General features: G+C 43.1%; 2 protein-coding genes across 2 annotated transcripts in view; both read right to left on the bottom strand.

Moving 5' to 3' along the window:
- Positions 1 to 186: 186 nt before the first annotated feature.
- LOC103985827 (phenylalanine ammonia-lyase 2) lies at positions 187 to 3,617 on the bottom strand. Its single transcript, XM_009403673.3, has 2 exons — positions 2,987 to 3,617; positions 187 to 2,122 (listed from the first exon to the last, which is right to left on the bottom strand). The coding sequence occupies exons 1-2, from the start codon at positions 3,370 to 3,372 to the stop codon at positions 373 to 375; spliced, it is 2,136 nt and encodes a 711-aa protein (XP_009401948.2). The 5' UTR covers positions 3,373 to 3,617; the 3' UTR covers positions 187 to 372.
- Positions 3,618 to 5,585: 1,968 nt separating this feature from the next.
- Positions 5,586 to 12,919, bottom strand: part of LOC103985828 (uncharacterized) — a 28,100-nt gene continuing 20,766 nt past the window's right edge. The window contains exons 2-6 of the mRNA XM_065151511.1: positions 9,258 to 9,455; positions 7,010 to 7,033; positions 6,748 to 6,860; positions 6,047 to 6,124; positions 5,586 to 5,930 (exon numbers count right to left, since the gene is read on the bottom strand). Coding sequence (XP_065007583.1) covers positions 5,782 to 5,930; positions 6,047 to 6,124; positions 6,748 to 6,860; positions 7,010 to 7,033; positions 9,258 to 9,455 — 562 coding nt within the window. The 3' untranslated portion in view covers positions 5,586 to 5,781. The remainder of the gene's footprint in view (positions 5,931 to 6,046; positions 6,125 to 6,747; positions 6,861 to 7,009; positions 7,034 to 9,257; positions 9,456 to 12,919) is intronic.

The raw sequence follows: 12,919 nt of genomic DNA, 5'->3' as shown, positions 1-12,919 counted from the left end.
ATGTATAAACTTAACTAGTAGCATTTACCAGATGATGAATTCATTAGTTAAAAGAATGAATCTAGCATCATTATTTAGTGGTAAACTATTATACTTATTGTTTCCATATCTCAGCAACTGTTCAAAGGACTCGAAGAATTACTACATCTGTAGCTGGAGAATCCATATTGTAATTGTTTCCTGATGTATGCAAAAGCTTCTAAGCTTAACATGCTTCCTTCCATTTCCTTACATTACAAAAGTATATATAAACTTGATGAAGGGGAAAACAAATAATAACAAATCGTTGCAGCATTACAACATACACCTTGCATCACCGGATTGACAACGCATATCGACTCCAAAGCAGTAGTAGTACTTCCATCTTGTCGCTTAGCAGATGGGAAGTGGAGCTCCGTTCCATTCCTTCAAGCATTCGAGGAGCGGATCGATCAGCAACCCTTCGTTGACAGCCACGAACACCTTGTCGAACTCCTCTCCGGGGGATCGCGCCTTCTCGCCGGTGAGGTATGCAACCCCGAGCTCCTCCCTGACGAGCCGATACAACGGGTACGACCTGCACTCCCTGATCCTGTTGGCGATGGCCGCGTTGCCGCCCTCGACCACGGCCCTCGCCGCCTCCACTTCCTTGGGGAGGACGGCCTTCAGCTCCTCCTCGAAGGCGGTGATCTTTTGGAAGACGGACGTCGTCGCGTCCTTCTCCTTCTCGCCATTGCTCAGAGCGTGCTCCACCAGGACCAACCTCAGCTTGGGCATCAGAGCGTACGTCGAGCTGCAGGGGTCGTCGATGTAGCTGAAGACGTTCTCCCTGTCGACGACCATGATCAGGTCCTTCTCGCAGAAGCGCGAGGGGTGGAGCTCGCCGTTGGCGCCCGTGGTCAGGACCCTCTTGGCGACTTGGCCCACCGTGTTCTTGACCGCATGCTTGAGGTTCTCCTCCAGGTGCCTCAGATCGATGGCTTGGCAGAGAGCAACCAAGTAGGTGGCGGACATGAGCTTTAGAATGTCGACCGCCTCCGCCGTCTTCCTCGAGGAGATGAGTCCCAAGGAGTTGACGTCTTGGTTGTGCTGCTCGGCGCTCTGGACGTGGTTGGTCACCGGGTTGGCGAGGAACTGGAGCTCAGAGCAGTACGCCGCCATGGCGATCTCGGCGCCCTTGAAGCCGTAGTCCAAGCTGGGGTTGCGCCCACCGGAGAGGTTCGAGGGCAGGCCGTTGTTGTAGAAGTCATTGACGAGCTCGGAGAACTGCGCGAACATGAGCTTCCCGATGGCGGCGACGGCCAGGCGGGTGTTGTCCATCGACACACCGATGGGGGTGCCCTGGAAGTTGCCGCCGTGGAGGGCCTTGTTCCTGGAGACGTCGATGAGGGGGTTGTCGTTGACGGAGTTGATCTCCCTCTCGATGGACTTGGTGGAGGCGCGGATGACCTCGATCTGGGGGCCGAGCCACTGCGGGGAGGTGCGGAGGGCGTAGCGGTCCTGCTTCGGCTTCTGCAGTGGGTCTTGCTCGTGGAGCTTCTTGGCCATCTTCATGTAGGAGCTGCCGTCGAGGATGTGCTCCATAATAGCGGCGGCCTCGATCTGGCCCGGGTGGTGCTTCAGCTTGTGGGTGAGGTGGTCGGTGAACTCCGGCTTCCCCTGCATCACCTCGCAAAAGACCGCCGACAGCACCTCGGCGAGGACGGCGAGCACGTTGACCTCGTAGAGGACGAGGGAGGCGAGGCCGGAGCCGACGGCGGTGCCGTTGACCAGCGCGAGGCCCTCCTTGGGCTGCAGCTCGAAGAACCCGTGGGGGATGCCAGCTCGGCGGAAGGCCTCGGCGGCGTCGACCCCCTCTCCCCCAGGTGCGAGGGCCTTCGCGTTTCCCCGGCCGGTGAGCAGGCCGGCGATGTAGGACAAGGGGACGAGGTCACCCGAGGCAGTGATAGTGCCACGGAGGGGAAGGCAGGGGGTGATGCCACTGTTGAGGAGGCTGGCCATGGCCTCCAGGATTTCGAACCGTATGCCGGAGTAGCCCTGGAGAAGGGTGTTGATGCGGACGAGCATCGCGGCCCTGGCCGCCGGGGTCGGCAGCGTGTGCCCGGACTCCGCCCCGGAGCCGAATATTCCGGCATTGAGGAATCTGCAGCAAGAAGAAGAAAAAGAAAATTCTTAAGGCCGACGATCCAAACAGTGATTGCTGCATGCACGGTTCTTATCGCTCCACCATCGTATGCACCATTACGAGTCCTCCTTGGCTCGACGACAAGAATCCAAGGTCGTCCCCAGTTCCCAGTCCACGAAACGAAACCTAAGAGAGATCCGTCCGGCAAAGCTTGACAAGGACAGCGGTCTCGACACCTTCCTCCTCCATTGATTGGATTTGCTATTGCTATTGCTAGGCTGTACTGCACGATCTTCTCGTTATCGGAGAAGTGTCGGTGGACAACACGGTAGCGTCCATTTGTGTGAATCCTATGGCTTTGTTCTCTCAAGTTGGATCTGTCTCGTCCTCATGAATGCATCCCATCAGGTCCCTAGACTTTTCTTCCTGCAGTGACCTATCCCACCTCGCCCCCCCCCCCCCCCCCCCCCCTAAACCCGTCGGTGACCTACTCGCCATGGCAACCACCGCACAGCTAGTTTCCTCTATCATCGAAACCACATGGTGCATGCAACACCAAAGCCGCAAGCAACCGGGAACATGCATGTCCCGTTGCTGGTGACCATGACAACTTGCAGCAACATTCTTGTGTGAATTCCTATTACAGCTTCTTGTTCTTCCCGGAATAAGCACGGGATGTAAGAGAGAACATTGTGGAGATGGGTCGTCGTATACGAACAATTTCCTCAAGGTTTTTGAGTTGTATGATGGTTAGTATGAATCAGGATCTTGATAGGAGTCATTAAACTACCATATGATTCATGGTTTTGACATCTAAGAGGCTAATAAGCTCAGGTGTACGTCTCAGAGAGAGAGAGAGAGAGAGAGAGAGACATAAGGCACCTGATAAGCTCCTGCTGCAGGGCGCCGCCTTGCTTGGTGCGCCTGTGAGAGGTGGCGCCGAAGCCGGTGGTGACACCGTAGCTGTCGGTGCCCTTGGTCATGCTGTCCATCACCCACTGGCTGCTGGCGCGCACCCCCTCCCGCGCCGACTCCGACAGCTCCACCCTAACCGCCGAGTGGGGCGCCGTGGCGACCGCGGCCACCTGAGAGATCTTGAGCGTCGCGCCCTCGAGTCGCACCAGGGGCTGCCGGAACTCCCCCACCATCCGCTTCACCTCCTCGAGGTGGCTCCCCGTCACGGCCTCCGCCGCGGCGCCCCAGTTCAGCGGGTCAGTCCTGATGCACAGGCTGCCGTTCGCATGGACGCCGCCGTTCTCCATCTCCATCGATCACGGAACGAGATCCGACGAAAGACCAGAAGGGAGGAAGTGGAAGGTAAGGAAGGTGAGATAACCCTGAGGTAGAGAGGAGCACAAGGAAGGGTTAAATAGAGCAGCTTGTGGTGGCATGGAGAGAGTTAGGTGGGCATAATACTTCAACCACTGGATCGGTCTCGTCAAAGATGGAGGGGAGGAGAGGGGTGGGTGGAGATAAGAGGCATGCATGCCATCGTTTTCCTCACCAATTCTTCCTTCCTCATCCCCTCGTCCTCTCTCTCTCTCTCTCTCTTTCCAGGACGATCCCGCGGATATGACGATTGCTTCTCCCGAGTAGAAGGTGATTTCCACGTTCATGTCACACTCGAGTCATATAAGCATTCATCTTTCTTTTCATCTTCTTCTAGTAATGTTATTTAGTTTGTGTAAATCATATAAAACAATAATTTTAATTAAATTGAACCCAATCAAAGATTTTGTCGTCATTTAAGTATAGGAGAAGAAACGCAAGTGAGTTGTTGTACTGCCTGCCACACAGGTCATTATCCCCACCAACCTCTCTCCTCTAATGAAGTAGGTATGGAAGTAGCTGCCAAATTTCCATGGGAATTGTCCTCACCAACCTCCCTTCCCTCATAGAACCAAGTAAGAAATAGCTGCCGAATTGCCATGCAAATGGAGAGGAATTGCAAGGAAGATGTAATCCAATTCCTCAACAAGATTAAAGGAATATGGCTTGTTGAGCATACTTTTTAAGTCCCTATACTTTCTGAGAAATGAAAGACACAATATCTTGGAAGTTGTTTCCGAGCTCAAGGTCTTCGATTCAGATCTTCCACAAGATTAGTTGTAGATGACAGATCCTTAGTATGCAGCAGCTTACTCTTTTGACAGTCAAATTCCACTTGAACAATCTTGTACAGGATTACCACTTAATTCAGATGGTATGTATGGATGAATGGTTGTTAATACAAGTATTATGACATCATAAACTCTTTTGACCTCTATCATGACAACAAACAGCACTCCTTCCTTCCTTCCTTGGTTCAATTATTAGATACTTAACATGACTTAAGTGGAACCTCCCTCGGCATACAATTCTTATGTTTGAGAAACGTTAATTTCGTCATCAAATTGTTAATCTTTTGATACTTGATTTTTTGTTTCAATGAATATTTATAGTATTTTTTTTTTTTTTTACAAAGACGAGATTTGAGTTCAGAGTCTTACGATAAACTATCAAAATCTTTATCGACTAAAGATTTGAGTCAACTGGACACACCTATCAGTTTATTGATGAGACATGCTCCGAACTTGCTGTCAATTTAACCTTGTGGCCAATAGTTTTTCTTTTGTCTGAAGGAAATTTCCACCAACCAAGCTTGGAAATTCTGGTCAAGGGTGAGAAAATTGAATGAAAGCCTCTGTTTATGAGACTGGGAGTTTGGTGTGGAATGCTCTTCACCACCAAACATGACAGCCAAATCACATGAGCCTTTGGCATAAGGATCTAACTAGCAAAAACAAAGGAAGCCAAAAAGTTTATGCTAGTGGCTGCTGGTTCACTTCCTCCTGCAGATTCAATTGTGGGCTACCAACTAGTTGGTGTAATAAAATCTTAAGAACAGGAGTAGTTAGCAACTTGTTGATGCTTGATAAAAATAATGCTTCCACTTATGATCAGAACTTTGTATATTAAGAGTTCGAGTATCCTATTGAGCCACTGATGGCCGGATGTGCATTGCACTTATATGCCATGTAGAAGAAAGATATACGAATGTTGACATCTCTATATTGGGAGTCCACCCATGGGAGAAGGAATGGGAGATGACAATGTGGCAAGAACTGGTTCACATCTTTAATGAACCTAAAAGTTTAGGAGCCACTCTCAATTGAAGGTTGGTGGGCAATTTATGATGAAGAGAAGATTGTGTAGATCATAGTTGCTGTTGATGGATAATGGAATGGAGCTCCAGAAAACAAGATGCAACACTTTCTATTGAGTTTTGTTGTCCTTTTTATCTGCCACTGAACATTCTTCTTTTCCTTGAGTGATCTCAATTTGTAAGCTTGCTTTTGGACACATCTGAAGTGGACAATGCAGCACATAAGTACACAAATGCCCAGTTGTGACTATCATAGGACATTGAGACCACTCTTAGTTGATTCAGCAGAGATTTCAGAGTTCCATACAAGCCTATTGTAGAAAACAAACATAAAGAGACATCAAGATAGGGGTTTTATTTTGATTTACATAATGATGCCCTTTATTTTTCGTAGTCTCTACAGTTAAATCTAACACTTAACTCTCTTTAGTGAAATTGCTTACTTATTTTCTGTCTTTTTACTTTTTCTTGAACAGTCTTATGACTGGCTGTTTACATTGTATTTCTTGCATCCATCAACACTCTTTGACTGTCAACTTGAGGGCAGTAGTTTGTGGTGGGGGGGGGGGGGTGTGGTTGGTTGGTGGGAGATTAAACACTCATATTTGAGGTGCACGGTGGTATCAACTACCCCTGTCTCCTTCATTTTGCTTGCTTCAAGTGAGGTTCCACCCACACCTGCTGCAGCAGCAGCACCACCAAACTTTCACATGTTCAATACATATACATAAACATGACAATATAATAAAATTTTCACTGACCATGCGAAAATATGTTATGGCTCAAAATTTTGATACCTGACCATATCAAAATGGTGGCATCAACTACCCCTTTCTCCTCCATTTTGCTTGCTTCAAGTGAGGTTCCACTCACACCTGCAGCAGCAGCACCACCAAACTTTTCACATGTTCAATACATATACATAAATATGACAATATAATAAAATTTTCACTGACCATGCAAAAATATGTTATGGCTCAAAATTTTGATACCGGATATATCGGTTGCGAGCTGGAAAGGTACATAATACAGCGAGAAAGAGGAACATGAACAAACTGGAGAAAAGGAGAAGTATCAAACCGACAAACCGACCATCAACAATAGACAGCAGCAATTGAACACTAGGGAAGAATTGCCCCTTAAAACATTCATAGTGTTCAATGTATGAATCAATGATGCCTCTCATCATGATAAATCATCTTGCCATAAAAAATGACATGGTTCAAGACTTCATTGGACAAATTATAAATTGGTCCATTTCTATCCATCATGTTCAAGAGTACAGTAGCAAAAATAAGCACGATAAAAAGGGTATTGTCATGTAGTCTAAAAACATGTTCATGGATCATGTTTTCACTCAATGACGAAGTTAATAGAATTAAGAATTAAATGATAATCTAACCTCAAATACGCTGCTGGTTCATGACATCATTCCATAAGAAAACCATGAAGCATGCAATCCACACAGCTATCACAAGATTCCAACTCTGGTTCTTACTTGGGATTTCTGAGCACAATGATGACAGAGTCCTCTCCAAGAAACATTTTACTGATGAATCTATCCTTGTTGACAGTAAGAGCTTTCTTCTTTCCCTTGCTCGTCTAATGTATCTGCAACAACAACAAAAGAGTTCATTAGAAATTAGAGAAAGTGATGACTCCAGGAAGTATGTAGTTACATTACCTCAGTCCACATTTCCCTAACATTTTCAAGGACCATTTTACAATGGCGATCGAAAACTTGAGGTAAGAGAACTCACATTAGGGTTGTCCTCCATTGGCTACTGCAAAATGAAACAGGAAGAGTAAGAAGTGATAGAGAAAGATTAATACGCAGTATGATTATAATAAAACTGAAAAGCATATACAACTGCTGATTACGGAACTTCAGCAGTAGCATGAAAATACTAATTACAATAGAAGCACACAAAGTATGCTCCCAGAAAACTAGAGAAATGTGTTTGCGGAGGACATTTTAACATCAACAGAAACTGACCATAGAAAACAACTATCATCAATACAGTTTACAAAGTGTTATTACTTCATAACCACTTAAGGTTCCTTTGACAAATGGCCCACTTATGTTAATGTCAGTGAAATGCTGAAGCATAACACTGTGGCTGATATGACTAATGATAATCACTGGGACATTAATGTCTTGCGCCATGGTATTCATCTCCCTAGAGCCCTCTATGATATAATCTTGGAATTGGAGCTCAGCTTCTCAAAAAAATATTTCTGCTGGCGGTGGTTACTTTTATATAATACAGATTGTTTATGAGGAGAAAGTTTGGTTGGGCTGGAAGGCAATTTGGTGTCTCAATATGACTTCTAAAGTGAAACTTTTTTGTGGGAGTTTAGCTGGAATAGACTGCTTACTTCTAGCTGGTTGTCTCATATCCAGTATAGCCAAGTTGAGGTTTGTCCTACTTGTGAAGTTCACATTGATTCTATTAAATGTATCTTCTTTGAATGTTCCCAAGCACTCTGTTCTTGCCATCTCCTTGAACTTAATATGGGCCTCAAATTTAAGTTTTTTAATAGTTGGCACAAAGGTGATTGACCGAAAGAAGGAAAAGAGCATGACCAGTGTTTTTAAGTGGATTCACTGTCTCATAGCTACTTCATCCTGGTTTTTTTGGAACCACAGGAATGAAACTAGATTTCATAACCGTTGGATCGATAATAGCCATGGCAAGCTTGAGGGAATTGCAGAAAGGTATGACCTTAGTCAAGTAGTGTGGCTAATCTTGATTATATATTAGAGTGTGATGGCTCATTCAGCTTGTCTAAAGGTCTTGCAGGTATGAGCTTTATCATAAAGAAGGAAGAGGGCACGATTGTCGAGAAGGGTAGTGGGCCTTGTCCAGCTGTTAATCCTACCATCACAGATTGCATTGCACTATTGGAGTGGTTGCAGAGGCTGGAACTGGATATTAGAAGTAATACTTAGGTGCAAATGGATACACTGTATGTTTGAGAGGTCAGTGTACACAACATAGCTTACTCTTAATTGCTGGAGGTAACATATGCATAGGATCTTAATTTCATGAAACACAACGTGGCTTACTCTTTGAGATGTCACTGTGCGCTTTTTCTTTTGTGAAGCAACATTTTTTTCTTTTGTGAAATAGCTGTGTGGCAATTACTGTAATTCCTTATTAAGTGCAACACATGGTTCTTTTCTTTCAAAAATAATCCACACACACAGTTCACAATGACATTTGCACAGGTGCCATGTGTTGTGCCTGAGCATGTGTGGAGTGCAGTTACTATGATTGATGTCGAAGTAAAATGCAACAAATAGGAAAGGAGCACGTGTTAACCTTCACGCAATGTCAGCATGATACATATATCATTGCATCAAGGAGTATCCTTTTCGAGTTAACTCTCAATTACTTGTTGCCATATTCTTAAGATCTTGGAATGTGTTCATAAAATTCTAACACATCCAAGTAGTCATCAACTTTCACCTTTGCACAAGGATACTGCTATTAAGTTCATTTCGACCTACAATGTGCAAAATCTCTTATTTAACAATCTAATCAAAAGCAAAAATTCCAGGCCAAACAAGATTATCCCACGTAAAATCTTGAGCAATAAGCGTATGCAACAAAGTTAAAAAAAAATGTTTAAACCTTCACAAACTTATGGCTTGAATTATGTCTCTGTAAAAAAACAAAATTACGATATTTTCCTAACTAAAAGTGGATAATTCGATCCTATTACCTCCAACAAATAAAGCCTAGTCCATGTGCAACTCTCAGCCTGAACTTGCAGAATCAGCAAAATCATACAGCCAAGTAGTCCACAAAACGAACAACAATTTTAATCGATACCATAAGGACCCTAAACCCTCCATTCCCAGGCAGAAGCAAAACCAAACCATATGTATCCTAAACCTTAACCCAGAACAGGTTTAAAGGCAACGACTTTGTCACAAGAAAAGCATCAATCACACAGTGCAAACATATACGGTGCATAAAGAAACAGAGGAAAGAGTAAAACCGAAAGGGATCGGAGGTGCCCGTCGAGTTATTCCTCCGGTCGCTGGCCCTTCCCCATGAAGCCCTAGTGAAAGCAGCGAGTGTGCGAATGCGGCCGTGAGCGAAAACGAGTTCCGCCGCTTTTATAGTAGCCGGACTCCCACACGGCTTTGTAACGGCGCGGCACACGCCGTTTTGAAACCCGAAAATTCTTGACCGTCTGATGTCATCCAATCATCAGCTGTTGCATTGTCTGGATACGTGGCAGACTCGAATAAATATTATTATAATTCATTAGTAGCAAAACTATAATTAAGATATTAATTTATATCCATTAAAGTGATGGGTCTTATGGGGGTTGCTCCAATAGGTTTAATGTGACCTCTGTCAATTTTGAACATTCAATTCTCTTTTTAATAATTTCAAAATTTTATATTTTCTTAGATTTATACATATCTGAAACAAATAGGGGAGATAAAAATTACCTAGGAGTGCTCCAAATAAGATGAATAATAATAAAGATATTATTTCGATGTGTCGTGTAGATAAGGATGGATATTTAAAGATGTTTCTTTTTAAAACTTAAATTGAGTTTTTTTTTCATCATATCGACTCTCACATCTTTGTTTTTTTGCTAATAATTTTAACCCTCATCTCATGAAAAATTTCCTTATTGTCTTTAATAACGAGTTCAACACTATTATCGACTCAATGTCTTTTTTATTTTATTTTATTCAAGTTCTCCGTCAAGACTCTTGTCCTTGGGATGAGTTTAAATGTCATAAATTTAGTTAAAATTATTTAATTCATAATACATCATAATGTCAAATTTTCAAACTTAATTAGAATTGCCTGATGCTCCATTTCGATGTGCGTCCGCAAAGGGTCAATCAATTTGGAATCTCACTTAGGTCCTATATGACTTGTAAAAGGAGAAAGTTGATTAGTTTGAAAGCAAGCGACGGACAAGCCCCAACATCTCACGAAGAAGAAAGTTTTACAAGTAAATCAGTAAGTACTTTGAGTGTAGGACTTTAGGAATTAAAATGAACAATTGTAAATCCACAAACGATTACTCAGGTGTCAAGGGTGAAATTTTTGTTGGGCTGATAGCCCATATTCAGCCCATGTGGGCTAGGGCAGCCCACACCCCCTCTTAACCTAACCCTAATTAAGATTAGGGGGGTATGGTGGCTGCGTTTTGGAGACAGATTAAAGCTATAAAAAGGCAGCAATGAGGCAGATCTTTGAGCCACGGGATTCCAAAGAGAAGAAGGAGAACAAGGTAGAAAATGAAGAGAAAGAAAGGGAAGAAGACAAGGACAACGCAGAGAGACTGTTCATAATCATCTAGCAATGTTCTCATCTCAGGTTAGATCAAATCTACAGTAGACTCTTGCTGTGATTACTTGAGGAGGTTTTAGATATTATGGGCAGTGACGTGATCCTTGTATCCCAGTTATTCTCTTGTGGTTGTTGCTAGGGTTTTGGGCAAGAGATTGAGATTTGTATATTCATTATTCTCATAGTGGATTATCTCTAGTTTGCCCCGTGGTTTTTACCCTTCACATTGAAGGGGTTTTCCACGTATATCTTGGTGTTCTGTTTGATTGTGTTTCCATTTTATTCCGTTGCGTATTTTGGTCTTCTAGTATTTGTTCCTATACAAATGTTATTCTTGTTTATATCCCCATCAACTGGTATCAGAGCAGGGTTTTGGTGATTTAATTTTTTTTGTATTTGAACATGGAGGCCAGTAATATTTCTCGTATGATTAGTTTGAATGGAAATAATTGGATGATATGAAAATCAAGAATGGAAGATCTCTTGTATTGCAAAGATTTGTATGGACCTTTACAAGGGGATAGTGCAAAACCTACAACTATGACAGATGATGAGTGGAAGAGGTTAGATTGAAAAACAATTGGGTTTATTAGACAGTGGCTTGATAATAGTGTCTTTCACCATGTTTCCACTGAAATTTCTGCATATTCTCTTTGGAAAAAATTGGAAAGTCTCTATGAAAGAAAAACAACTGGCAACAAAGCTTTTTTGATCAGAAAACTTGTGAACCTAAAATATAGAGAGGGTGCTTCTATTGCTGAGCATTTGAATGAAATGCAGAGTATTACTAACCAGTTATCCTCTATGAAAATGTCTCTTGATGATGAGTTGCAGGTATTGTTACTTCTCAATTCATTATCAGAAAGTTGGGAGACACTGGTGGTTTCCCTTAGTAATTCTGCGCCAGATGATATTGTCACTATAAGTCAAGTAATAAGCAGTTTGTTGAATGAGGAGTTGAGAAGAAAAAGTTCGGCAACATCTCAGAATGATTCACAGGCACTTATGTCAGAGAACAGAGGAAGGTCAAAGTCTAGAAGCAGTTCACGTATGGGTAGGAGCAAGTCAAGATCAAGAAAAGATATTGTTTGCTATAGCTGTGGTGAGAAAGGACATTACAAGAACCAATGAAAGCAACTTAAGAAGAATAAGAAAAAGGGAAAAGAAGTGGAGTCTACAGAGTCAAAGAATAATACTACAGCTACAGTGCAGGGTGGTGATTATTTGATTTTGTCTCCTTCTGATGATATTTTTTCTTGTGTGTGTCAGGATCTTGAGTGGGTGATTGACACATGTGCTTCTTATCATGCTACACCTCGGAGAGAGTTTTTTGCTACATACAGGTCTGAAAACTTTGGTGTTGTCAAGATGGGCAACTATGGCACAGCAGACATCATTGGCATGGGTGATATCCATTTAAAGACCAACCTTGGCTGCAAGTTGGTACTTAAGGATGTGAGGCATGTGGTTGACTTGAGGCTGAATTTAATTTCAGTTGGAAGACTAGATGATGAAGAGTATGAAAGCAGATTTCACAGAGGGCAATGGAAGCTCAGTAAAGGTTCTCTTGTTATAGCCAGTGAAAAAAAATGTTATACTTTGTACAGGTTGCAGGCTAAAGCTTATTGTAACATCTCCCATTTTTGAAAATTTAGTAAAAGGTTTGTTTGTAAAAAATAAGGATTATTTAATAATTATTTTATATTAAATGATTAAATATTTATGTCTAGGGACCTAAGAGTAAATATTAGAAGTTTGATATAATTTATTTATGATTCAGATTTAAGTTAAAAAAAAAAAAAAAATTAGTGGACATGTGTCACTAGCTAACCTAATGGTGCCACCTAAATTTGCTCTAAGGATGACACCTAGCATTTTTCATGCATGCTTGCCACCTTGCAACTTTGCAACCCTTGTGTTAACCAAAAGAAATTAAATAAGAGATTAAAGGAGAAATTAAATGTAACATTCAGATACTGCAGCCTGTTGAATCTCGTATTTTGATGATGAAACTACTTGATATATGTTTATGATTTAATCTGCGTTTTGAGTGACGCAGGATGCTTCGATCAGGATGAGACAATTAAAGCAGGATAATCATGTTGTGCCGAAGGAACATGTCAGAAGATTGGACGTCGGGCCGGTGGATCGGTCGACGTATCGACAGAAGGCTTCGGGCCGTGGACTCGGGCATCGGGCCAAGAAGAGCGGGTATTGTGCCAAGGATATCGGAGTTGCGGAGTCAACTGGCCGATTGGGCAATAGGCTGCACGAGAGGACGATGCGCCGAAGAATCGGACGAAGCGTCGAGGGACCAATGACATGTCGGACAACTTGGTT

Source organism: Musa acuminata, chromosome BXJ3-5, assembly GCF_036884655.1.
Source record: "Musa acuminata AAA Group cultivar baxijiao chromosome BXJ3-5, Cavendish_Baxijiao_AAA, whole genome shotgun sequence".
Lineage (NCBI taxonomy): Eukaryota > Viridiplantae > Streptophyta > Magnoliopsida > Zingiberales > Musaceae > Musa > Musa acuminata.
The sequence above is the reverse complement of the archived record's forward strand: the minus strand, read 5'-3'. Positions and strand labels throughout refer to the sequence as shown.

Coding starts and splice junctions, on each gene's coding strand:
- LOC103985827 (XM_009403673.3), bottom strand. CDS start 3,372: ATGGAGATGGAGAACGGCGGCGTCCATGCGAACGGCAGCCTGTGCATC. Junction 2,123..2,986: donor CTGCAGCAGGAGCTTATCAG/GTGCCTTATGTC, acceptor TTCTTGCTGCAG/ATTCCTCAATGCCGGAATAT.